Here is a 26,859-nt window from a genome sequence, read left to right on the forward strand (position 1 = left end):
TATTTTGGTCCAAAAAATTACCACTATTTCTAAGAATAAATTTATCATGAAAATAATTGCAAGAATCTCAATACCTTGTGCCTAATCACTAGTAATGCTAACTAGGAAGGGGATGCCTTTTCAAGTACAAGAGGAAGTAAATACTATACAACTTAATCATTACTGAAAAGTAAAATGCCAAGGTTACACAACAAAAACATTAGCTGAGAGAAAAGATATAGCTGAAGGTCTTTCAAAATACACCTAACCACATACATAGTTTGTAGGGTACAATTTTTAAACAGCACAGAAAATTTTTTTTCTCCTTTTTTCTTATCCTCTTCAAAACCAAATAAATCGTTACTGTGTACATACTGTGTGCTGTACATTCTGGAGTACAAAAAAAAAAAAATAAATGAAAAAGTGACAAGCTTTGAAAAAAAAGGGTCATCTGCCCTAGTAAGTAATCTCTAGAATATCCTGTAATTTTACTATCATAAATAAATATTACATGACATGAGGAAAAACTGAACTTGCATCGGAAGTGCTGGTCAAGACATCAGGTAATTAAAGGAAGCCCATAGGTACACTTTCTTGGCCTGTAACAGCAAGTGTGATGTGTCTGAAGAAGCAATGGTGTGTCTGGTGCAGACCTCTCTGTCTGAGCTAGTGCTGCCGTGCTGCCACTCAAGCCATTGGAGCAAAACAGGCACCAGCAGGACCCGATTCACACAGATGCTCTGCTGCACGTGTCCAAGGCTGTGTGAGACACGGTTCGTGCAGTAAGAGTATAAGCGTTTCACGGAATTGCTTTGTACTGCATTTTGTCCCAGTTCAAAACACAATTACTGCTTGCTCTCTTCTGTCCCTTATGCCTGTTGAGCCTGTAGGCACACCTGCTAAAAGGATCATTTCTGACTGCTTATCAGCACAGCAAAGTATGGAAAGGACCCCGCACCCCAGACAAGTCTTTCAAGAGAAACAAGTAAGAACTTTGTTAAGTAGAAGAATATTTGTAAAACAGAAACAAAATGTATACTGGAATACCCTTAACTTGCACAAAGGTCAGCTCAAACCACTACAAGTAGCAGGTATGATATCTAGAAATGACTGCATTGTGTCAAGATACACGAATTAGTGCAGAAAAATGTCATATTGTTGCTTTTTATTTGCTAAAAATAACTGTTTTCAAACGTTGATAATTTTTTTTGGCAGGAATTATGATGTGAAAACATAATCTGTAAAAATATTTATTTTTAATATTTATATTTAAATTTATTTTATTATTTCTTTTATTATTTTATTTTTAAAAAATAATATAATCTCATAACAATCATATTTTACACAAGAGGTTTAGGATGAAAGTCAAATAATTTATATCACATCTGGAAACTGTTATCAATAACAGATAATGAATAAATATTCAACTGTGATGGTTCCAAAAACTTCAATACATTTAGATGTGTCTACTCCCCTGAGTCCATCACTCTCTTTAGCAAAGTAAACAGGATTTTGCATTTTTGAATATTTAAGAAAGTTACTTTTCAGTCTTCCATTTCTACATGAAGTCCCCACTGTTCCTTGAACTGCAGGAGATACATTCCTTGGTCCTTTGATGATTCACTAGATACCTCTTTCTTATACAGTCTGAACAAAATTTCCTCTTTGTTTGGATCATCATACTTGAATACTTCTTCACACACCTGATTTTCAACACTGGACAAAGTAGGAATATACAGTCTTCCATTGTCAGGATCCCAATCAACTACTATGGTCTGTTCACCTTCTTTATCTGTGAGGCCCTGTGTGATTTTTTCCAGCTGACGATAGGATGTCTGCCCAGATTTTTCAGTATCCAGGTCCACAAAGCTCATATGGGTCTCACATGTCAATTCATCTGCTACATCAACCATCTTCAAATTAAGTTCCTCTGTTTTCTGTCCCAGACAAAGGTCTGCTGCCCTCACCTCTAGTTGGGGGGAATATGGCTGTCCTATTTCCATATCAACCAAGTCCCTCAAAGTGATCTGTAGCTCACAGATCTGTCCCCTGGGGGCAGAAAACTTCTCTTCTATTTTCTGACCAGGTCTAAAGTCTTCAGTCCTTACATCATGTTCATACTCTACAGCCCCTGCATTTTTCTTTCTCAAAGTATTCTGTGTCCCAGACTGGCCATAGGATGTCCAGTCTCTAGTTTGGTCCCTTTCCACTAGAATATCTTCTTCGTGTGAAATCTCTTTGTGTGAAATCTCGTGTGAAATCTCAAGCAAGTGTTTTGTTTCCAGTACTTCTTTAACAACTTCCTTAGAAGGCAAATCCTTCCCTTCACTGACAGTGTAAACAGTGTAGTAGTGGGCACTTTTCCTTTCCGATAGATGATTGGATTCCTTACAGTCATCCCCAGTAACGCTGATAAGATTAAGCACCATTTTTTCACTTGGTATGAAAACCTTTTCATTGCATTTGTCAGTGTACTGCCATACCTGGAAAGTAAGAAATATTTTGAGTGAAGTATAACAAAAATACCATCTTGCTTATTCTTATACCATCAGATATTTTTAAAATATAAGGCTAGGTTAGACTTTATTAGGAGGTTATTCCAATTTAGAGAAGAAAAAGGTTCATTATATAAATATTCATGAGTGTCAATATGCTCCCCTTTTTTTATTCTATCCAAAGTAAAATTATATTATGACCAGTTCTAATATCCCTTTTCTCATCTTTCCCATGTCAAAATAATGGTTAGAACAATTCTGTCAAATACTGTTTTTGTTTCCACCAACATAAACTCAAGCGACTTTAGAGAAAACATGAGGGTTGTCCTTGGATCAAAGGTTACTCTTTTTAACAAGTGCAGAGAAAATGCAGCCAAAACCAGTTTCCACAAGCGGAGTCAGGTAGCATGTTAAGGTATAGCTTACAGAGAATAGAATAATACCAGGTTTCCTTTCAGAAAGGAAGCTATACATCAGGCTGAAGTGCTGTGTATGGAGCCTACGTTGTGCAATCTGCCACAGGCTGCTTTTGTGACTCTGTGAGAAATCATCTACTTTTCCTAAACAGGAATCTTTCTGAAATTACTTATATTTCTAACAGGAATAAATTAGCGTGTGGGCAGTCACTAAAGTGAAGTGCAATAGGAAAAACGACCAGAAGCTGCATTTGAATGCTTTCAAGCTTGAAAAGAGGACTAAGACCACTAATCGAAGTACCAGGTAGTCTGAAAGGTTCTGTAGGTCAGAAGTGCTGGGCCAAAACAAACTGCTTATTGCACCTCCACCTGACTACACAGGATGCTCACGTGAAATAGTCTGTAGCTTGGGAAAGATGGAAAGCATCATTAAAATACCAGGTTTATATTCATTTTTTATTTTAACTGAATCTAGAGGTGGAGGTAGGGTAGTTGAACCAGGTGTCTTTGAAGGCCTCTACCAACCCAAATCACTCTGTACTTCCACAGTTTTGTAATGAAGCTGGTGCCTTGTCTAGTGCAGGAGGTGTCTCTGTGCACATCTGAACACGCTGCAGCAATAGCCGCTCTACTCCTTCAAAGCCATTCTGAACCCACTGTGCTGTTCTAAATTCCTTCAGAAAAGTCAGCGTGTTGAAACCAACTCCCTTGTATCTCCCATCCCACGGTGTCATGCAGATTGGATTAACATTGAAGTGTTAATCCAATTCATACTGTAATTGCATGTTTATGGTTGAGCAATTTGTTTAAAGACAGCCGTGAGAAAGCTCTGCTCAGCTCATGAGTTGGAAACCAATAACATTTCATAGACTTTATGTGTTCTTTCTAAAAATGAACAAACTCTGCAGCACTAGAAATTTGCAAACAGTTTTTGTAAAAAGTGTTTCTGGGCTGTCTAAATAACAGAATGTGTTTGTTCATACATTTTTGGGTGTCAGGAAATAGTACAGTATTTGAAAATATTCTGGAAATCCAGATTAAATTATCTGTGTGGTACACGTGTTTAGTCCTTCACGAACAGAATAAAGTGGTAAAATCTGGTATTACCCAGCAATAGTCCAAGGGAACATCATGAGGTTTCTGTACTGCTTAATGGTCTTCCCTTCCTGTTTCTGAATTCAACAAATTAATAACATTTTCCAACTGACTTTCTACAGTGCTTCATCTTAGATACATTAACTGAGTTCTGACTTCCTAACAGAGCTTGCCTCAGTGCACCTCAGACCTTAAGGTTCCAAACTCTTCCCAAACCAACAGCTCTGTTCTGATCCTTCTTACCTCCAGTCATCTTTTCAGATGTGGTCATCTTTTTAGACACAGTTGCTAACTTGAGTAATTACTCTCTTTTTCTTGCATTTAATAACCCTCAATGTAGTTTTCTTTTCTTGATCTCAGTGGCAACTAGAGCTTTTATTTGGAGCTAGATGTGGTTTCCTCCAAACCTGCTTGAAAACCCCGGAAAATGCACAGCTCTGCTGTGACTGCCAAGGTTGGTAGTGACCTCCTGCAACAGAAAACGCTTACCAGATTTGTTGGATGTTTTTGTTTGTGGACATGAATATACTTGTGCACACAATAGCATGTCATTGAAATAAAAAGGACAGCCAGCATGCTAGGGAGAACATATCCAAATGCGATTCTTATAGTCTCATCTTCTGTTTTATCTGTTAACAAAACAAAAGTTTTCATTGTAACAAACAACTTTTTAATCCATTCAGATAGTGTATGCATTCACCGCATTGCTTTTTGGATACAGAATGCAAATGTGCTAGATAAACAAGGAACTTGTAGGAAATAAATAAATAAATAAATAAATAACATTTAAGCTACAGACAATTTTTAGTATTGTCTAAATCATAAATGAAATTCTAAAATGAAGAAACAATCCCTCCCTTAGGTTCTCCTGTTGCTAACTTCAGACTGACCCAACTCTGCCACTCCCAAACCTCATCATCATCATGGCTAGGCTTCGGGAACAAAGATTTAGGAAGGCTCTATCCATGTTTGTTACAGGCATGCTGGTGGCTTATGAGGTCAATACGAGATAGACATGTCCGGTTGCAAAAGGCACAGCAGAAAGACTCCTTGGGTGGTATATTCTGCAGGACACGATTCTTTCTGCGTTGTCTTTTCTCCTCGAGAGTGATCCTGTGTGCGTTCTCAAAAGCATCAGCAGCCTTATAGATGATGTGTCTCCAGGCCTCCCGATTGGAGGCCAGAGTAGACCAGTTATGTTGATCAATATGGCCAAGGCTGAGATGTTGTTTCAGGGAGTCCTTGTATCTTTTCTTTGGGGCTCCTCTCTTGTGGCAGCTGGTGGCAAGTTCGCGATAAAGAAGGATCTTAGGGAGGTGATGCTCCTTCATCCTGGAGACGTGTCCTGCCCAGCACAGTTGTGTTCTCAGCAACATGGCCTCAATACTTGTGACTGCTGCTTGTTCTAGAACAGAGGTATTGGTCACATAATCTGACCAGTGGATGCTTAGGATTGTTCAGAGGCAGCGTTGATGGAAGCGTTCTAGGAGACGCAGGTGGTGGCCAAACCTCATTCGAGGAGAAAAAAAAAACATTCTCCACGCACTAAGACAACTCAAAAAATGCAGATGCTCTTCTTCAGAATTACTCATGTACCTTCCTGTCAGTAGTTCCCAGCTATGTTTTTTTTAAAGGCAAAGATTTTTTCATTGTTACAAATCCACAGAGAAGGGAGAAACCATGCTAATTCTCACTCTCAGAATGGATACATAAAAAACTCACAAATTCAATCACCATGATTTTTTCTAACTCACCTCTTCTTTTTGTAATTTACTAGCTTGAACATACCTTTCAAGGTAGCAATGCAATATTCTTTGGAAAAGCCACTGTCCAAAAGCGGTGTGGTGACATGTATCTGTGCACTGACACAATAAGCTGTTTCAGGTTCTAACCAGGGCACAACCAGGGTGTGGTTTCTGATGGAGAAGAACCACTGGAAGACATTAAAAATAGATATTGCCCCCTACACACTTTTAATTCTTCAGCTACAGAACAGTAACAAGCACATACATTTTCTGGAAAGAATAATGATACTGTAAGAGCTGCCAACTGCATCCTTTTTTTCCAAATGCAATCAACATTCAAGTTACTTAGTAGGTCACATCCTCTCTGAATATTTTCTCTTCCAATCAAACATTCTTCTGTCACTACTGAAAAATTTCATGCTTCATATGAAGCAGGACTATGTGCCACTACTAGCCCATGTTCTCATGCTGATGTTGCAACAGAGCTAAAGCATCACTCCAGCCTTGTCCTGATGCATAAGCCAATGAAAAGCATGTGGTACAGTTCCACAAAATCCTTCCAACTGGAATGTTCTGGTAAAGATAGAAGCCTTAACATAACAGATCTTACGTAGACTTTGAAGTCCAAAGTAAAGGAAATGCTATATGTCCTGCATCTTTATGAAAAAAAAAAAAAACAAACAAAAAAATCCCAACACAACTAACCAAAACACTAAATCACTTTTGTCTACCTCTAGCTGCTAATCTTGGTATTTTAATATCTGTCTTGACAGAAGGTGACCTTTTTGGTGTAAAATTTCCGTCTTTTCAGGAAATTCAGAGATTTGTCATACAGATATTTTGCCTGAAGGATGGGAACAAATGCATGTTTTTGTACTGATCACTGAATCAAAGCTGATCATCTACTGGTTTATGCTGGGAACTATTACTTGCTAATGAAATGTAAACCTCCATAAGCAAATGAAGTTTTCACATGAGGTAATAGAGGACGTGCTTTTTCATGATGTATTTTGAGTACTGCTGGTAGACTGAGTGGCTGTGGAGTGTTTTACAATCTTATAATTCCTATAAGGCTATGAATCTTATTTCAATCCTCGCTGTTACAGACATAGTGCATTTCAAGAAGCACAAAGCATAGATTTAATATGAGCAGTTCTACAGCCCTGTCAAAGCTTACCCGCTTCTTTGTTTTTTTTTTAAGGACAGACACGTTGTATTGCAGGCCAGGATACACTTGAAGCAGAGATATGGGTTCTTCCTCAGGACTTCTTTTCCACTTCTCAGGAGCAGTCAGAATGATTGAAATAGATTTGTCAGTAGAAGATACACTTACCATGGGTGGATCAATTTTAGCTGGAAAAATAAACATGTACAAAAAGCAGTTAAATTCAGCAGAGGCATGCTGACTTGAGCAATTTTTCAAAGGTGATAATATTAATTTTTTGCCATGTTTGAGGGAGTCTAAGTAGGACTTTGAACAATTTATTTGTATCAGTAGAAAATTATTTGATCTGAGGAGAGGATCTTTAAGGGAGAAGGTGAACACTGACTTGGAATTTTGCCTAGGAATTCCTGGGACTTCACAGGATAAATAACCTTGAAACTCAATTTGCTAAAACAAGCTAAATTACCATCATGTTCTCAGATTATTTGGCACAGATAAGAAATATTGGGCTCTAGAGTACAATTACTGCTTGGCTTAATAAAGCCTTTTCAAAATCAGCGTTCTCCATACTCTGGAGGTGCCAAGGCTTTTATGTGCCTTGAGAAAGGTTTTGCCATAGCATGACAGACTATATGTAAGACTATACATATATATATATATATATATATATAACACATATACTCAAATTCCAATTTGATTACTTCAATTACATCTGCCAAAAGCATGAATTGGAAACAACTGCAAAAACAGTAACTTCATGTTAAAATTAAAATATCATATGCTATAAAGGCACATGTAATCTGAGCACACAGTATTAAACAAGGCCATTAAACATCTGGCTGTGTGCTCAGCTTTCCTTACTGTCTGTAAGAGGGTTGAATCGTGTGGTCTCCACCCAGTCAGAGAACATTCCATTTAGGAAGGCTCTAACACTTGCGTAGTATTGTTCTTCGTAGTCAGAGGTCTCACTGGAGAGGTCACACCATGTTCTGTTTATATTCCTGCATTCTGGCTTTCTAATCCATTTGCCAACACCGTACCTATATTGAAAAAGAAAGAGAAAGGAGCTGTACAAAAGCTATTGCCATTATTTTAGTCATCTGATAACATAATTTTCTGTGCTGTATTACAGTTGATAAAACAGCTTGCTTGTTTAGCAGAAATTTGCAACTTTAAGGAATTCCCAACTTTAGCAGAGATGAAGCACAAGACTTCTGCAAGTTCTTAATGAAAAATAAGTGAAGGGTAGGCCCTATCCAGAAGAGGCCAGCTAGAACTAACTGGGATGTTACTGATACCAATCTAAGTCAAGTTTTGCTTGTGCAGATCAGAGATCTCTCAACTTCAATCACTACTGCTCTAGTTTAAACTTTAAACACACAATAACAAAATCAGGATAACTAGAGACAATGAGTTCTCTCAGAATGGTCAGTCACTCATCCTCGTGTATGGACACAGATGATGCTCAGGTTTCCAAGATGAGTGAGAGGAGACTACTCATTCCTGGCTGTGGCTTCTTTTTCTAATTTAAAAGAAAGACTCCATTGCAATACAATGAACTTCAAAATCCTTCTAGTTGAAAAAGTAGCATAAATCTGCTACCAACAATGCCTCGGTACTGAACAACTCTTATACACTAGCAGAACAAATCAAGACTTCCTTGGAAAATTCCTGTTTGGATTTGCTCAGAAGCTCCTGCTCCTCAAATTTACATTATTAAGAATTCCCTTTAGACTGCTAATTAGTAAGGGCATGTGGCAGCTTCTGCATGACTGGAGGACAGGATCACTCACCATCATTTTCCACCTCTCACACCTCTCCTAGGTGAGTACAAACATATGCATGTTTTTGTATTCAGCGTGAAAGATGGCCATACCTATGGTTACAGACTCTTTCATGGACCAGCTGGCCCTGCAGAGTCAGTGTAGCCAGTGCTCTCTGAACACTTTACTTCCTACACAATTATCATTCATTCCGTAATTACTGAGCACTCTCCCCCTTTCTAGGCAGTGGACTGTGTCACTCCTGTTAGCACAGAGGGCAAGATCTGAGCAAAAGAGGTTGTAGTTCATTTCCATTTAAATGTGTACAGAAGACTCATGTGGGCAGAAACCAATCCACAGCACAGTCCTTCTTCATTCCTCTGTCTCATTTTTTCAGGAATGCCTCTGAAAGCTTCTGTAGTATTAGAATGTTGCATCCTACACTTATTTCATAGGAAGAAGGTCTCCTTACACATTTTTTAATTGGATGTGAAGTAAACAGTTGCAGAAGGAAAAAATAAAAACCACATTGCTTAAGTCTAGCCCACACTTTAGTTCTCCTTTCTTTGCTTTATATCAGCCCTATCTTGCATAATGTGTTAAAATTTATTATTTAAAATGCTAAAATAAAAGTCAGTGGGAGATAAAATAAAGAAGCCAACTTACACTGAATACTTCACCTTGTAGAGTACTCCATTGCCTGTGCCTTCTGGTGCTGACCAGTGAAGGACATTCTTCATATTTATAGATTCAAACCGGACATTCCTAGGGTTGAGCAAAGAACAATACAACTCTCCTGAGAAGTAAAACGAGAAAGGAACAACATGCACTAAGAATCTGCAAATACATATGCTTTCAGGTTATTTCTAAATAAACCATAAATTTCTACGTTTCTTAACATTCAGAGTGCAAGGTTGTTGGCTATGGAAAATTGATTTTTTTAGAAGTGTCCCTACCTAGTGCAGTCCCAAATTCCATCTGTACAAGTGTATTTTTTCTCTAGCAAAAACGTCTTTCCCATTTATAACAGGCCCTGACATAGAAATATACATGGACTGAAAGCTAAAGCTAGAAAAGTTTGGCCTAGAAGAGATGAACATTTTCAAAATTGCAAATGCATTTGAATATCAGAACACTTTAACAGTGAAAATTGTAAAAATATCCTTAATACTTCATTAGAATCTTCTTGTAGCTGAGTGGATTTTTAAAAGTCAAACCAGGTATTTTTAAAAAAGACACATGCAGTCTACTGCAAATACAGCTTTACAAACTGATGTATGACTTTGCACTAGAGAATTGGACTGGATTATCACAATAGCCCCAGGGTCATTCGACCATCCCTGTTGATTCTCCAGAAAGTCAAAACCAAACATCTACTTTAGGTCACTCATCTAAATTGCTGTTCATTGCACCAGTTTTTGAAATTAATAAACAAGCAAGTCTGAGTCTCTTAAGAACTCAGTTTCATATCTTTCTAATTCCCACTCCTAATCTAATAAATGTAATGGAGATGCTCATATTGCTAAATAGTTTGCAAAACGGAGCCTGTGGGCCCATGGGAAGAATCCCAAGTTCAAAGTTGTGCCTCAAGCCCCAGCACATCCTGCCAAGTGCCCACGGGAGCAGCTCTGAAGCTGGCACTGCTGGCAAGGAGCTTGCCATTGCAAGTAGCCATAAGAGCACAGCAAAGAGAAAAAGTGACTCTGTAGTTCTTCAGGATTTTTCAAAATCCTTTAAGCTCTTCCTCCAGGGATGTAATTCTAGTTCTTAAGATAACAAAAAGAGGAAAAGAAAGAGGGAAATAAAATATATCAACAAACTGTAGGGACCTGTCTGAATGAATAGTCCTTGACCTCTTACTTCTGTAAGCAGACCTTAAGGCTTTCTTGTAGTATATTTCACTATTACTAGAGTAATAGTGTTCATCCTCCTGTATACGTAACATATATTTGCTTTTGTAAGCAAGAGTCAGCACCATTTGCCTGATTAACTTGCAGAAATAGCTGTCTTTAAGCCAAAAGTAAAAGCTTTTCTCTTCAATAGGTTTATTAAAACAATCACCTTGCAGTTTTGTAGAGACCAATTACTTTACACTGTCTCAGTGCAGACTCCGGGTTTTCCAAGCCTCTAGCTGTATGTTAATGTTCAAAACAACCTCCTTGTTGTACACCTTGCAGGTATATGCCTGCATCAATATTTTCAGATCACAAAACTGTTTATGTATGGTATTTCTAATGTTACTCTCTTTTATCTCTAGCACTTCTGTAGTGTTCAGTGGCTTTCATTTTCTCTAGTCAGAAGAAGTTTTGTCAGGTACAGTCCTTAGGGCAAGCTTATTTATTTATAAAAAGTATGCAGAAAGTCCTATTTCCTTGGCACTTGGACACAGAAATGTCCTATGACTGTCAGCTTGTAAGAGCTCAAACTATGGACTCAGTTATAACACAATAAAAAAAGTTTCAGAACACTCAGGGATGTAAATGCAGCAGAAAGAGACCTCCTGGAATTTGCCTTACTGTAACACTTAATTCCAAGTGGGAGATAGAGAACCTAGAAAATAAAAGGTTTTGATTTCCCCCAAAATAAATGTCCTCTGCAACTGCTTTAAGCAGATACTAATGTAAAAATGAAGCTCTTCAGGAGAGCCAGAAAAACAGCCTAAAACTCGTAAAATCTCTTCAGTAAAACAGAGAAGCTCCCAAAATACTCATATGCATGTTACCAAGAAGAACAAACCAAAACTAGCATTACATGGACTATGAAAAATCATTCATGCATCAAGTTTCATTCTTTGTACCACATCGCAGCACCATAGTGTGTGACACTACAGGAAATCCAATTGCATAATCAGTAACTGTGAATAAGAGATTTAAAAAAACCCTAAAAAATCTCACACAGAAGTCACACAGTCCTGCTGCTAAAGTTCCCAAGTAGAAGGAAATACAACATAGGTATTTTCTTAGATTGATGGGAATCAAAGTCATAAAAGGTTCCTTATTATAAAAACAATGAGGAAAAACTAAAAAGCCCAACAAGGAGATATTAAATAATAAAACAGAGACTGGAGAATAATACTGGATATATATTGCACACTCCAAAAACCTCTGGAGAAAAGATTAAAACAATTTTAAACAGGAGCAGATGAGAAGGGGATTTGTCTCTGGTAACTTGGGTTCTGAGCAAGGCATCTAGTTTGCAGTGACCATAAAACACAGAGGAAGATAAGTTCTTCCATAGGGTAGTTCATCTCTCTAGTCAGGATGGACCAGACTGGGTGCATCTGTTTCCCTCCAGTGGAGGAGGTGGTTATGCCAATTAGCCTTTGGCTCTGCTTCCTTGGCAATTAAACTTAGGAGGGATGCATCTGGTCCAGGGAACAGTGACAGGGCACTCTCCAATTCTTTACTTGAAAAGGATAATCTACTTTCCTTGTCCATCACAAACAAGGAGGAAAAGGAACAGAGTTCAGTTTCAACAAGAAAGTGGGCACTGGGAATTACCCCTTGTGGGAACAGGAGCAACACATGAGGATGGGAGGGCTGCTGGATGTTTCAAAGGACAGATTAGAAAAACATCTGTTAGAAGTGGCAGTAATTTAGCTGATTCTGCCTAGAAGTAGTGGGACAGACTTAAGGTCACCACCAGTCCCATTTTGATAGGCCTTCTACATACATCTGATAAATCTGGCTTTGTTCAGTGTACTACTAAATTTGGCAGGGGTACTGCTGAATCAAGTATAAGACAGCTAAAAGCATCCCTAACAGCTCACTTTTCACACATTTTTCTTTAAAATTTTTTAAATGTGTACTACTTATCAGGCTAGTCAATAGTCACCAAACTGAACTGGCTGGAGGCAGCCAGCTCATCACGGACAAGGGAAATTACTTCAATTGGTTTACTGAAGGCTTTTTGTTCACCTGTACTGTTCCACATTTGTCCACCTTTACATAAAAACATTAATATTCTTCCAGTGTATTTTAAAGTAGCAGGAGTCATGCATTTGTCTGTTACATTAAAATATTTTTAAACAAGTAACATGTAAAGGTAGTTCTTTGACTCTTTTTTTTTTTTAATTTCTCTCCTCCCAGTGTGGTTTCTGCTGTGGTAAATGAAGTTTCAAAACAGAAGCACTGACTGCAGCAGAGGAGCCAGTCTCAGTACACAGAAGCCACAGACTCTATCTTTACAAGATCTAAAGCATTACAACACTGCTGGTGTGCTCCCACCTACCCCCAGCTCAAAGTGATTTGGAAGGTAGAGGGATGGAGACCGTTAACTTTCCATGAGCTGCAAAAGCAGAGATTTGGTTTCTATTTCTCATCCCTTCACTAAAGGTTTCTGTTTGCCCCTACAACAAATCACGCAAGTTGGTTATACCTCAATTCTGAATACGTAAAACAAGAATAAAACTACCATGCTCCCTATTTCTCCAGGAAGAGTTAAGAATAAACTCCATCATGACTATTTGATGATCAATAATATCAGGGGACGTGCATAGAAAATAGATCACACATAGAGCTTGTATGCTCCATGGTTATCAGTCAGGAAGGGACTCAAGTATGTGCATCAGCTGCTTATTTCAGTATCTTGTCTTTGAACATACTTATTTCAGCATCTTGTCTTTAAAAACAATTTGTCCAGTTACATTCTGATTTTATTTCAATGAAATGGGATTAATGGCATGGGTATAACATAGAGTATTTTCAGTTCGTACTGGTCTAAGAGCAGAAATCAGTCATACATGTTGCTTTGCTAGGTTTAGTCTCCTCATCAGTAGCCTGCAATGGCTGTCATCACTTTCCAATATAACAAGGTCACTTTATTTATTTATTGCATGGTAAAAACTGGAACCCTTATTACTCTCTTTGGAAAGGCTGTAAATCAAACCTTGAGTAATATCATTCCTTACGTCTTCTTGACTGACACCTGCACTGGAAATAAAGTAAACTTCTAACAGGCAACTCCTGATCTTAGAATAAGCTGTTGCAAGACTCTCCAAAACAGACATGACTTAGCCTGAAAACACCTTTACATGTGAGTGAAAAACCCCATTGACGTCAGTGAGACTATTCACATGACTAAAAGACTGTATGGCAGGTGCTTCATCTTCTCTTTATGAAAGCGTCTGCTGGGTTTCAAAACCTCGTCGGCTTTAATCATATAGAGCCCCCTGCCAGGTACATGCCTTGCTCAAGTCAGTACTCTTCAAAGCTCAGTCTTGGTTACAGTTGTATCTATCTATCTATACACATGTATACTCTATGATCCTTCTGGGTCCCTTTCAACTTGGCAGATTCTGCGATTCTGTGATTTATACAAACACAAGTATAAACGTACACAATTTCCATGTTACAACCATTATCCATTCAGTGCATCTGCTTTTTACCTGCTAGGAGGCCCTGCTGCCTGTCTCAGTGACAAACAGCTGCGTTTAATGTCAGTGCTGCAGAACAAATACAGCTGCCAACTACCCATGTCCTCTTGCTCTAAACAGATTCCTTAGCTTTGCACTGGAATCAGGTAACCCAGCAGCTGCAAAGCACAAAAATACACAAATACATAAAAGCACAGATATTTTTTTCTGTACACTAGCTAAAGTTCTGGGGTGGTGAGAAGGCAGAGGATCCACTGAAAGATGACCTATTGGCATCACAGTGCCTTCTGTGTGAGTACTGTTGTTGACTGTACTGTATTCAAGCAGTGATCATCTGCTGCATTTTACTGTGGCAAAGCATAAAGGTCCAAAAAACAAATTATCCAATAAAACATAGCAACAAAGAAGGTCACAGGACTCTCTAGACAACTGTAAGATATAATTTAAGACAATGAGTGATGTGGAAAGCATTAAAACAGAAAGACAAGCCTTACTGCAACAGGTTTTCCCTCTAGTCACAGCAATAAAACCCAAGGACTCCTCCCCTACAGTTGTCTCAGAATTCAAAATGGGAACCGCTTTTCTGACAACAGCAGACTTTGTTGTCAATTATTGTCGTATTTTCCTTTACGAAAGTGGCCTTTGGGAGCACCTCTGATGGAAGCACCTTAGTGCTGGGCACCAAATTTGTGGGCAGTGCTGCAGGCACACCCTGTGCCTCACCATTTGCAGCCACTTCAAGCCCATGGATTGAACCCACACTTACACATCTCAGAGAGAGGACAACCTCTCAAACTGTCTGAATCCCTGATTTACCTTTTCCCACTGGTATCTTAGACCCACCAGCGAAGCATCTGGCAAATTAGGAGCAATCTAGGATACACTGCTTCTGGCAGTGAATGCTGTAAGCCACTGCCTTTTCTTTAGTCTTTCTTTTCAGCTTTGTGTGAATTCCACCAAGCTCCTATGACATTTTGCTTGCTCCTTCTATCACGTTGCTCTTCGTTTTTCAAGGCATTTTTGCTCTTTTCTTTCTCCAGCTCATCTGTTTTGATGATTATGTTGTTCTCAGCGAAAAACAGTCCCTCAAACACATGCCTAAGCATAAAATTAAAATAAAAATGGTCATACTCAGTGCAAGTGTCCATTTAACATCATGTTCAGTGGCACTTGTGAGCTGAGGGTTGGGGTTGTCTTTTCTGGTTCATCTCCAGCCTCAAGCAAGTCAGTACTGGCCATGAAGGAATGCGGGGGAGTACACCAAGTAGTAAACAGGGAGACTGAGCCAAAATTGGAAATTGTAAGTTACATGGAGGAAGGAAAACCCGGTAAAGCCAGGAATACGTTTTAGCAAACGTACTACTTATTATCTTAGCAACAATATAAACAAGTGAGTTAACTTTTTAAAAATTCAGTGAGCTTGAAAGGTTTTCTCTGTGCTGATTCTTTTTGACTCGAATTCAGTAATCTGGGTGAAAAGAAAGAGGAGAGGTATGTAGAGCCATTACAGCTCAGCTGCCTTCCTCCAGGTGGGTTTCTGGAGCTCTGGTGTTGCCTGGTATGAAGTCAGGCTAGCGAAACCTTTTGACTTGAGCAGCACTGGTGGGAATGTGGGGAGGAGCACGGAGGTGATTTCCTGTTTGAGTCGTAATGCTACTCAAGAGCTAACCACAAAGCACACACTTGCCCTCCCAGAACAGGAGCCCATCACTCCCATCACAGCCTGTTTAGGGGGAAGAAAGACAGACTACAGGAAAAGCAGGTGGTGAAGCAGATGAAAAAACATGAGAGAAGAGGTGGGGATGGGTGGGAGAAGGATGAGACTGGGGCATGTGGGGATTGTTTTTCAAGAAACAGGCAGACTGCCATTGGAAATAGGTGAACCTGAGGAGGTCATTTGGCTAAAGACTGCAAGTGGAAATACAGCCTGAAGAATTGGAGATGCAGAAGTGGGACTGAAGGTGTGGCTTGCCCTGACAAGCTCTCATCCTCCATATGAAGCCTAGCCTTTATTTACCCAAACCACTTCCTAACTTATAAAAATACCTCTGCAGAGAATATTGGTCAAAGAACGTTATAGACCTAGTCCAGAAATACCCAACTCCAGAAAGTGTTCCTAGCCCATTGAAGGTTTGTTAGGAGACAGCTGAAGAGGGCTATGGCAGCTGACATCCATTGCTTTTTGGTAACTTGTATGACAGAAAAAAAATAAACTGAATTTTCTTCCCACTGTGTTGAAGGTTTGCAAGTGCAAGAGTAGAGCTCGCACTACCTAGCCATGCCCTGCTACACTTTCCTTGACACACTGCAGCAGGTAGAAGTTGTTGTGGGTATGTTTTCCATTAATTCTGAGTGATCAATACTGCCTGAAACAAGGAAACATGGTGAGTGAAATTCAAGGTGTGCTTGTCTCAAATTAGTCACAACACCTCTAGGCTTTTATAGTTGTAATCTGTTGGAGGTGTTTTAGGCTTCATGGTTTTGTTTAGTTTTTGTTTTATTGTTAGGCTTTTTTATATTTAATTTAAAATTGAGTGAAGTTTTGTTAAGTTTGGAATGCAAAAACATTTTCTGTCAAAAATTAATTAATTTTAAAAGCCCAGTGGTGACATAAAGTCATGACATAATAGCTGGTTTTTAGAACAGATGTTTTGAAGTTATATAAAATGCTAAAAATAGCCTGACTGTCCAGCATTTAACTTTGAGAATTTTCTTTTCTCTCTAGAATATAATTAGCATTACCCATTTGTTACTGCTTAGATCAACCACAACCCAACAAACAAGAAAATGAAACCTTAATTAGAATACCTCTGACATCTTACATTTGTTTTTTAAAATATCCAAGGGTTACAGTTAATGGCTCTATTTGAAATATTGTATAAATGATGCTCTGTAACAGTTATCAGCCCAGTTCTCATACACCTCTAATTCATCCCTACATCAAAGATCTATTTTTTTACATATAAAGTGAGCAAAAATTAGGTTTGGCTTTCATCATTCAGTGATGACTAATAACTACTAGGCAACAACAGTCCAACTGGAACTATCAGCATCATATTTACTGCCTAATCAGTGTTGCTCCTGGCTCTGTGACCTACTGATGGCTTGCCTAGAGAAGGGATTTTTCTCTTCTTGGTGTCAAGACTATTTCAATTAGTGAAATCCACGATTCTGAACTCACATTTTTCCCTTGGACAGGAGATTGAGTGTAATGTCAATGGAGGATGAGCACTTGCCTTCATATCTGAGGGAAAGGCAATCCTCAGAAGATGCAAGTTAAACACCTTCTTCTGCATCGAAGATCTAAGAGGAAAGACCAACACTCCCAGCAAGCTGTCACTGAGGTTCAAGGGAGCAGCTAACACACTTTGGCGAGATCAGGAGGAGTGTGACTGTTGCCTGGGATAGCAGAGAAGCTAACTTTCAAGTAATTTAGATTGATTTAGACTTGGAAATCTGAACAGGTCTACTTCTGTGCCTGTCTGCTACTTTCTTACAGTGGTGAAAAGCCCTGTCAGCAATTGCACATGCTTCAGCCTTCTCAGGGCACAGTCAGGTTTCAATGCTTCTGAGCCACATCCTATACACTACTATTACTACATCTAAAAGCAGAATATTGATGTATTTCCAGAGAACACAAGGAAAGCCATGAGAAGCAAAGTCTTTGCAAACCAGATGCAATAATAAATACTGGCTCAACTGCTCCCTCCAGCCTTTAAGAAAGCAGAAGGAAACAGATTAACCCCTTTCACTTAAGAGCTATAACACCCAGTCATGTGCTCTTATGCATGGAGTGTGATTAAGTTCAAATACATAAGTCTTGGTAACAGCATGTCAGATTCTTTCACCACCTGAAGCAATATTCTTCTTCTTTTTCTTCTCTTTGGACACATTCCTTTTTCCCATCAGAGAAGACGAAGTGGGAAATGGAAGGCTGAAAAATAACTAATCTATCAGGTGAGATGTAACTAAAGGTGCTGGGATATAAAGAAGGTAAGGAGAGACTTTGGTCTTCCTCCTGTTCATTCACTGAGCTTAAAATACTCTTGCAGTAGCCAGACAAACAAGAAAACTCATCCATTTTCCATGAGAAAGAAATATAATTAATTTAACCTCTTCAATTGTAAACTATCCCATACCTCCAGTCCTACAACTTATTTCCTTTTTTTTTTCTGATTTACTAGTTTTACTGTACTGTTTTCAAAATAGGATGAACTGTGGATAGAAACCTGCAAGTTACTGGCACACCAAGTACAAAGCACAAACAGAGCTGTATGTCATTTAAACACAGCTCTCTAGTAAAACCTCATTTTTATTTAGAGCTTCCAGAAATCAGGCTCTTATAAAAGTAAGCTTTCTAAAATATGGAAGCTCTTGTTTGGCTCATAAAGGGTGGCTTTTCTCTCTTAATCCTGCAGTTGTAGATAATCAACACTACTTCTTGGAGAGAAATCAATCAGCAGAAATCAATCTGTACAAGCCACAACTGTCAAACCAAACATAAACAGGAACCACACAAACACAAATGACCTGAGTAATCCTAACCACTTGCTTCGCTCGGAATTAAGACTTTAAAGGCCACTAGACAACAACAGGCACAGAAGGGTACAGTTATCAGCTACAACACCTGAGTGTTTGCATACGGAACTGCAATGCACATCTAAGTTTTGGACTTTAATCGCGAATCCCAGCAATGTTGGAAGTTTCTCTATAGAATGAACTGCCTCCTCTAAACATTTCCATTCCTAATTAACAATCAGTAAGAATTTGTCAAGTTGAGGAAATCATAAGCAAAGGGCAAAGGGCAAAGATCACAGTGTTGTCCAAAACAGCCTGGCATGAGATTGGAAGCTGGAGATGAGAAGATAAGGATGAGCCTTTTGACTATAAGAACATGACACTCCTTCATATACTGCAGTTCTCCTTATGCTAATATCCATTTTTATTTGTTTCTATTTTACGCTTATTCTTCTTTCCTTCACACTGTCAGAGAGCAAGGAAATATGTAAAAATGAGAAGCTCAACCCTCCTATTAACTTCCACTCAGTACTGAAGCTTAATGACTGTCTGTGAGGTCTTACTGCATTTGGGTAATGTACAACCACCACTTGAAGTGCCATCTATTAACTCCACACAGACATCCCAGAATACATCTATAGGGCAATTAGCTTATTTATTACATGCACACTGCATGCCTTATATATGAAATAGTATGATGCTTCAGTACAACATTTAATAGTTTAATAGTTACTTGCTGTGTCTACACAACAGACCAGACTCTTCTCAGTTCCACACTGTACCTTAAATGACCTTGTGTCAACATCAAAACATCTCCCCACTGCTCACCTTGGAGCCAAGAATTTCTCTTCAGTTAGTCACAGATTATGACTGGTGCTCAAAGACCATGTATTCATGGAGGAATAAAAGTGGTTGTTCAGGCTTTGTTTCTATCAAAATAAGCTGTGCAAGCTGCTTCAGTTGTCCCATTTTTTTGGGTGAAGGAATTACAAACAGCGGTCTCACCTCTCCTCTCCAATTTAGGAGCAACATCCACATAGACACTTCAAGTTTTTAAAGCACTGCACGTAAGCTGACCTCAGAAAGCTTTCTCAAGTCTTAAATGAGAAGGAAGTGGATTATTAGCATTGAAATATTTCCTGCCTTTTGGGTGGTTTTAACATCAGTGTGGTCCCTGAACTTCAGCTTAATGGCTTAACTGCAAAGTTAAGCCATGACCCCTTTCAACTTTTTATTCTGTATTTCCCAGAACAACATCTCGATAAAAGGGATGCTTAGTACATTTCAGTGCTCTAGTAACTGTGAAAGAAAACACACTGGAATTTGTTTAAAAAGAGGCCTGAAGCTGTTTCTCAAAATGTAGATCTATTTATTCCAAAAAATACAATAAAGTGGAACATGAATGACAGGTAAATTAAATCAGGTGTGCCAATGCAGACCAAGCAACTCACACAGCCATTAGAAAACATTAGAAGTGAGAAGTTTTTAAAGTCACATCAAAAGAAATGCTGCTACTATAGAGTTCAGAAAAGAACTCGACAAGAGATCCCAAAGGGACAGGCAGAGCACAGATCCTGTAACATGTAATGTAAGAATCTGAGTCTACAAGGTTCTGCTAGCACTTGGGTGCCAGCACAATCTGCTTCTATTCCAGCACAAGATCAAATGCTCAGATTGCAATACTGCAACCACAGTATTTTCAGGACTGCATCTGCTCCCAGCTGGTAATCCAGACTTCTTCTATTGGAACAGAGTACCCAAAAGGGACTCCTCTACCTATCACCTCACTTTGGAGAAAGCACATAAGCACTGCTATAACAGTTCTACACTTCATGTAAATTCTTCCATTATCAGCAAAATACTGCTAGGATGAATCAATCTAACATTTACTCTCTCATGCTGAAAAAGGTGAAAATGGAAGCCCTAAACTTTCAGTGAAAGGCACAGCTCTCCCTTCCTTACTGGTATCGCTGACTGTCAACAAAACCCTGAAATTATGTCCAGCTAAAACCTCAGGAATGTGCAAACAGATTCCCTTCTGCCTTGAACAACCATTAGACAAAGCCAGCATAACCCCCTTGACATTTTTCTAAACTTTCTTTGGAATCAAAACCAGTAGTAGTCACATTTTACAGGTTTTTTAAGGGTAACTGAATACCAATTATACAGATTTTCCACAACACTTGCACTGATGATCAGTGGACTTAAATAAAATGAGAATTATGTGGTCAGTTGCTTAAAAAGAAGCTAGCATTGGTACCTCTGAAAGTCACCCAATATCACTGATGCATACTGGAGTAGTTTGTCAAAAGAGTTAACTGGGACACATGAACTGAATATCTCTGCCAAACCCCTATCCTGACTTTTTTTTTTAATCTGGCTCTCGATTGCTTAGCTGGGGATGGCACCTGTCAAGCAGAACGGAAGATACAAACACCAAAGGTATTTGGGGAATTATCTCAATGGATATAGCACGGACTATCTCAACAGCACGCTATCAATTTACAGCAAATTAACACGGAGCTCTGTAAGACCTAATTCCAGCATAATTATGGAGAGAAGAAAAAGATGAAGCAACATCACAGAAATACCCAGTCGTTTGCTTCCAGTTGAGTGCCGGAGGCCAGAAACACGAACACCAAATAAAGGCACGATTGCCTAACACGGACGGCAGTAGCACCCCAGACCTGCTCCAGCCTGCCGCCTCCCTGGCTGCGGCCGGCCGCGGGCTGAGGGAACACGGCTCGGCACGGGGACGCGGTTCCCGCTACCATCCCAGGGAGGGATGCGCATCCCCGCCGTGACGGCGACAGGCGGGCAATGGGATGTGCAAGCAGCACCTACCTGTGCACGCCGCGGGGGCCGGCGGCAGGAGCAGGAGCACCAGCAGCAGCCAGGCCGCCCCCCGGCACGGCTGGCCGGGGACCATCAGGTCACATCTCCCGGACCGGGCGCCACCCGCTCCCCTGCGCCGCTGCCACGCAGGTGGAAGGAGCCGGCGGGCGGGCAGAGCAGGGCTGGGCAGGGCAGCAGAGGTAGGGAGGAGGAGCTGGGCGGGCGGTGCCGTGCTGGGCGGGGGCTGCAATGCCGGGCGAGTGCCGCGCGGAGTTGCCACGGCCCCGTCTTCCCGCCGTGACGCTCAAACTGCGGGGTGACTTCTGCTGCACCCCTCGGTGTTTTCACCGATGAGTAACTCTCCCTCGAAGTCACCGTGAGACGTGGGTGGGATGTTGTTGCACCCCTCTTTTTTTTTGCAGAGAAAGCTGGAGGCCAACGTGCTACATAGTGTGTTCAAATATCTGATTTTCCCCACTGGACATGGGAAGAGGCTATGGAGTCTACATGCTTGGAAATACTGAAAATCCATCAGTGATAGAGCTGAGCACCCTGCTCCGCCTGACCCTGGTTGGAATAGGAGGTCTGCAGAGGTTTGCTCACACCTCAGCATTTCTGGGCTGTGAGAAATAGCATGTTTTTGCTGTGAACAGAGCTCTTGCTGTGTTTGTGTGAAGCTGCTCAGTGCAACCAACACCCAAGAGCAGAAGGAGGTGAGGGAACAGGACAAGGTGAACACTGTGCTCGTGGGGTCCTACAGACTGAATACTTGGGGAGGCTCTAGCAGGTGAAGGTGATTTGATACAATCCCTTCTTCCCTCAGACGGATACATGCCAGCTCCTTTCTTGCCTACTGACCTGATTCGCTGTCTTCCCACTTTTGTTCCCTTCAAGTTTACCTCCTCCATCCTGGCACCCTTCAGCCGCTTTTTGATTTCTCAGTCCTTTCATCACCATATACTTTCCTGTCATTTCCCTTAGGTCTTTCTGCATAAATGAAATATCATGCAAGCAAGAGCCAGGTATCAATACGACTGCTATATATCAATCCATTTTGAAGTGATGGTCAGCATGGGTTGACTAATAAAATAAGAGACTCTGTCTGAAAGTTAATGTCTTGCTTATTTATCTAATTCTAATTTGCAGAAAATTAGAAACTAAGAACTGCATATGGTAAATATATAAAATAATATATATTGTAAGTATATATATATATGTATATATATACACACACTAGAGTGAAGCTCCTGATGGACCTCTCTCCCCAGTCACTGTTTCCATGTGTTCCATGCAGGTTTCTCTCCCAGTTAGCTGACTCTGTCACTTTGGCTTGTTTGCCTGTTGTGCTGACTGCTTTAGAAATGAAGTACTTGGTGCCTTTGTCTGGATACAGAGGGCTACTCTGTGAATGTGGTGAGAATATGAGGGTTTTAGCCTCAATTCTGGCTCCATGGACAAAGTACAGCTTTTCAAAGTTCAAAGCTGTGATCATAACAAGTAATCCTGCTTGCTCATAGGCTTAAGTATACATACAGTGATGAGAGGACTTAGAGTGAGTTCAGATACTCAAATGGACAACATCTATCCTGTCGATAAATTTTGTCCAGATTTTTCACAAGGACTGAAAAGGTACTTTAATGAAAGATCACACTACTTTCTCTAAATGGAAGTGTTTCTGCATTCAGCTGAAACTTCTTGAACTCTTGTGGATAAACATTGTTGGCATTTGAAGCAGAAGCGGGGGGAGGAGGCCTTCTGGTACTTTTTTTATTCCCCTGTCCTTTTTCTTGGAAATGTCCCAGTGACTTGACTTAGGAAGACTGCTTGGCTTCTAGACTGGAAACCTTGCCAAAAGTGGCTGAAATTTCTGAATATTATAAAGAGTGAAACTAGCCCCTCAATTTCAGTGTCTCCTTTTCCATTTTCTGTTTTTTTTCTTGAAGAAAAAAATGAATACCATTTTCCTAGCAGAGTTTGGCACTGCCAATACAGTTTGCTATCACCTCTGACTACCTCTACACTCATGACAGTGGAGCCTTGTTTCCATTGTAATTTGATCTTTTTCTTCTCCAGCTCCATTTTTGTCTAAAATAAAAGATATATGTAAGAAATTAATGATGGAAGAATCTAATTTAAGCTGGGCAGGGTCCCTCTGATTTACATCACAGAGAATTTGCATATAACTCTTAACTTCTGCAGATATATTCTAGATTGACTGTACAAAAGAGCTGTTAAGAGTAGAATTCAATTGCTATCCAAAGCGTCTGAAAGACTGAATAGGCTGAATAACTTTTATTATAAAAGAAAATTTCAAGAAGTGAATATAGTTATACAATGGAAAAAGTCAGAAGAACATTTAGGGTTATGTATCATAAATATGAAAAAATCCAATCCTTGATATGTTGATTTTATCCCCCTTTTTAGCTGTTAGGGTGTTGAAATGGTGTCTGGATAAGTTCCTGCCTTTGTCAAATAAGTGTGAGAAAGAGATGTTAATCTTTCCTGATAAGATGTTGTGTGACAGGTGTTCAGGAGCAGTTTGCTTCTCCTATGAACTTGCTGGCAGCTTGGGGTGTTTTTTCACCTGACATCCTTAACCCTAGAAGTCCAGCAGGAGGGAGGAAATTCTGTCCTTGACAGGGTGAGGACATCAATGAATGCATCAATCTGGGACTGTGAGTGTCTTTTTCTTTTCTTTCCCATTCCCTGATCACAAGAGCTGCAGTTGAAATTAAGTCATAGATGTGCTTTTCAGCAAACTCATTCTCAGTAGTGCTCATATTTCTAAGACAGATGTTTATTTTACAGAACTGTGCACACACAGCTTTTGGCTCCAACACTACCTGTAATCCTGTGCTCCTTTCTCAGTCTAAGTTGCTGTTGGCTTTCATTGGAAATTTGCCTGAGTGAGGCATGCAGTGTCTGGTCTTGTGTTTATGCCAATATGTTGACTAGGCTTGGGTGGTGACTGTTATTGGGTGTGTTAGCAAGTGAGGAGTGATGTAGATGGACTGCACAGATATTAATACAGACCATGTTTATTGTCTACAAGCAACAAAAAACTCACTGTTTGAACAAAATAGAGCTTCAGTCAAGAGCACTGCGTTGATGATGCATCGCCCCTGAACCTTGCCTGCTAGCAGTGAAGACAAAAACTCTTCTGAGACTTTTCCTCCAACCAACAAATAAAGAGGCTGTCTCAGAAAAAAAAGAGCCTATGCTTTACTCTGTAAATAGTTTAACTTGGGAGTGTAAATAAAAGATGCATTTCAATGCAGATAACATCAGACATGGCCAAATGTATTCATAAAGAACAACATGAGCACTAGGAAGGAACTGGAAAGTTCAGAGATGTGACCACAATCCAATCCAGCCTTGCAAAATGGATCTTTCTATGGAAATATTTAAATGGTTGTAATTTAAGATGCAGGGAGGCTGCCTTGGACAATTTTTAAATTATACATGGAAAAGATAAACTTACACTGTTCCTCAGAAAATATTCCAGGAAATTTTTACCTTTGCTTTAATTCAATAGGACAGTAGCAGCTTAGTATTCTTCTGAGGAACTTAAAGAAAAAGGACTTGAAAATACTAGAAGACACTATCAGACTTATGTTTTGAAATCCAGATGTAGAACTGAGAAAGGTGTTATTTCTGTTTTGTACTCAGCGTAGGAACAGATCTGTGTCTTGTGTATCTTGAAGGCCAACCACCTTGCAAGCCACGAATAAGTTTTTTTTGGTTTAACCAATTGATTTCAGGTTATATTGGGGTGCTTTTGTTCTGATAATGTACAGTTTTGTGCCTTTCGTATTTGCAACATCCTTTTCCTACTCATCAGTTCTCTGCTGCCAATTGTGTATTCTACCAGCCAGGTTAAAACTCAGGTGCAGACTACTAGGTTTTGCTGGTGCAATCAAGAGGCCATGGTCTTGCTATTCAGCTCAGCAGAAGATAGATGGGAAAATGTCTCTTGCTAGGTGCTGATACTTGTTGCTTTGCCTGTAAGTGCCTCTGACACTGTCCACATTAATGGGAAGACTGCTGAACTGCTAGTTTTGCTACCCTCCGTGCTGTTATTTAAAAAATTCTAAGGAAGTATCCAAAGGAAAATACAAACAGAACTCATTCCTTTGTGATACTTCCTTTCTGATTATGAACGTCACTCACATTTTGAAAATAAATGTATACTTCGGCAAAAATAAGTTAAATAGCTTTTTTTCCCTTCTTTGATATGTGAATCTATCAGAGCTTTCAAAGAGAAAACTGAGGGAAAATAAAATTGCTCTGTTACTAAAGAGAGTTTTGGGTGATGATTCATATTCCTCCAGACAGAGTTTATATGTTATTCCTCATGCTACTACTTTCAGTGTAACAACAGTTACTCATCTTCACCCATAAAGTACCTCTCGTGAAATTCATCATCATCCTGTTTCCTAAGTTATTTCTGTCATTTACTATAAAAGAATAAATAAAAGTTCATGATTTTCAATATATGCAAAACAGTACTGTTATTTTCAATCATAGGCTGAAAGAAAAGGATCAGATGTTTACATTTCTCTAAGATTTTGGGTAAAGAGAACAACAGATCTCATTAAAAAATGTTTTTCTCTGGAATTTTTGAAAAATAAACATCTCAGAAAATCCTGCTATTGCTCACAGTGAACTGAAACACCTTAAACACTGCTTGTTTGCTCTTCATAGACTGACTGAATACACCTGTACTTTAGGGCACTCCCTGAAGTGCAGGCTCTGATGAAGGAGATTAGCACTTCTAAACCCTGGAGATAGTTCAACTAGATCTTTTAAAAATGCTTTGTCTCTTGCCTCTTTCAAGGTGTTGCTAATAAATGCAAACTTGACCAAGGAGAAAGTTCTCGTATCCAAGATCCAGCACGTGTGTGGATGCTTTGCATACAGGCTCCCTTCAGTGAAAAAGCTGGAAATGGAGATATACTTCCTTGTCCATCCCTGTTCCCCTCCATGGCACCCAGAGTGGCAGTGCTGTCTCAGATGACATAGTCCCACCTGCATCTGATCCTCATCTCCCCTATATCATGGTTGAATTGAATTTTCTTCAGGATACTGCCTTGACTGTTTTCTATACATACACTTTGTTCTGGGTTATACTGACAGTGAAATCACAAAGTAAAAGGTCTTGTCCCAGAACAAAAAAAAAGCCTCAGACTACTTCATCTATCATGCTGTCAATAACCCCTATAAAAATAAAATGCTTATTGTAGGACTGAGAGACCAGGAAAGCATGGTGAGCCTTCCAATGACCACGTGTTAATACCTTTACCAGAGCTGTTCCCTGTCTCTAATTCAACTAAGAGTAGTTATGATTCACCATCATATTACATGTAGGAGGAAATGGCATGAGGTCTTGCTCTGACTCCATCTACTGATACTACTAAAACCAGTAAAGTTAAGCCATTGCAAAAAGGGAAGTGAAAATCATACTTCCACCCTCC

General features: G+C 39.6%; 1 protein-coding gene across 3 annotated transcripts; it reads right to left on the reverse strand.

Annotated features, from left to right (window-relative positions):
- Positions 1–1,287: 1,287 nt before the first annotated feature.
- IL20RA (interleukin 20 receptor subunit alpha) lies at positions 1,288–21,485 on the reverse strand. Of its 3 annotated transcripts, none has more exons than XM_027633902.1 (7): positions 21,395–21,485; positions 9,339–9,454; positions 7,757–7,935; positions 6,908–7,083; positions 5,774–5,918; positions 4,475–4,614; positions 1,288–2,462 (listed from the first exon to the last, which is right to left on the reverse strand). In XM_027633902.1, exons 2-7 carry the CDS (start codon positions 9,389–9,391, stop codon positions 1,524–1,526), a joined length of 1,632 nt encoding a protein of 543 aa, XP_027489703.1. In that variant the 5' UTR covers positions 9,392–9,454; positions 21,395–21,485; the 3' UTR covers positions 1,288–1,523. The 3 variants fall into 3 exon arrangements, with proteins under 3 accessions (XP_027489703.1, XP_027489700.1, XP_027489702.1); XM_027633899.1 differs by having other exon boundaries at positions 9,325–9,454; positions 21,395–21,479; XM_027633901.1 differs by having other exon boundaries at positions 9,325–9,423; positions 21,395–21,474.
- Between the last annotated feature and the right edge of the window lie 5,374 nt (positions 21,486–26,859).

The sequence above is a fragment of the Corapipo altera genome, unplaced genomic scaffold (genome assembly GCF_003945725.1).
Source record: "Corapipo altera isolate COAL_440 unplaced genomic scaffold, ASM394572v1 2b, whole genome shotgun sequence".
Taxonomy (NCBI): Eukaryota; Metazoa; Chordata; class Aves; order Passeriformes; family Pipridae; genus Corapipo; species Corapipo altera.

What these genes read in the sequence shown, in the direction of transcription:
- IL20RA (XM_027633899.1), bottom strand. Translation starts at nt 21,479, where the DNA reads ATGGTCCCCGGCCAGCCGTGCCGGGGGGCGGCCTGGCTGCTGCTGGTG. An exon ending in ATTCAACCCTCTTACAGACA is followed by an intron (nt 7,084 to 7,756) that starts GTAAGGAAAGCT and finishes TTATTTTTCCAG; the next exon opens with CTAAAATTGATCCACCCATG. An exon ending in AAAAAAAAACAAAGAAGCGG is followed by an intron (nt 5,919 to 6,907) that starts GTAAGCTTTGAC and finishes AATGTCTTCCAG; the next exon opens with TGGTTCTTCTCCATCAGAAA.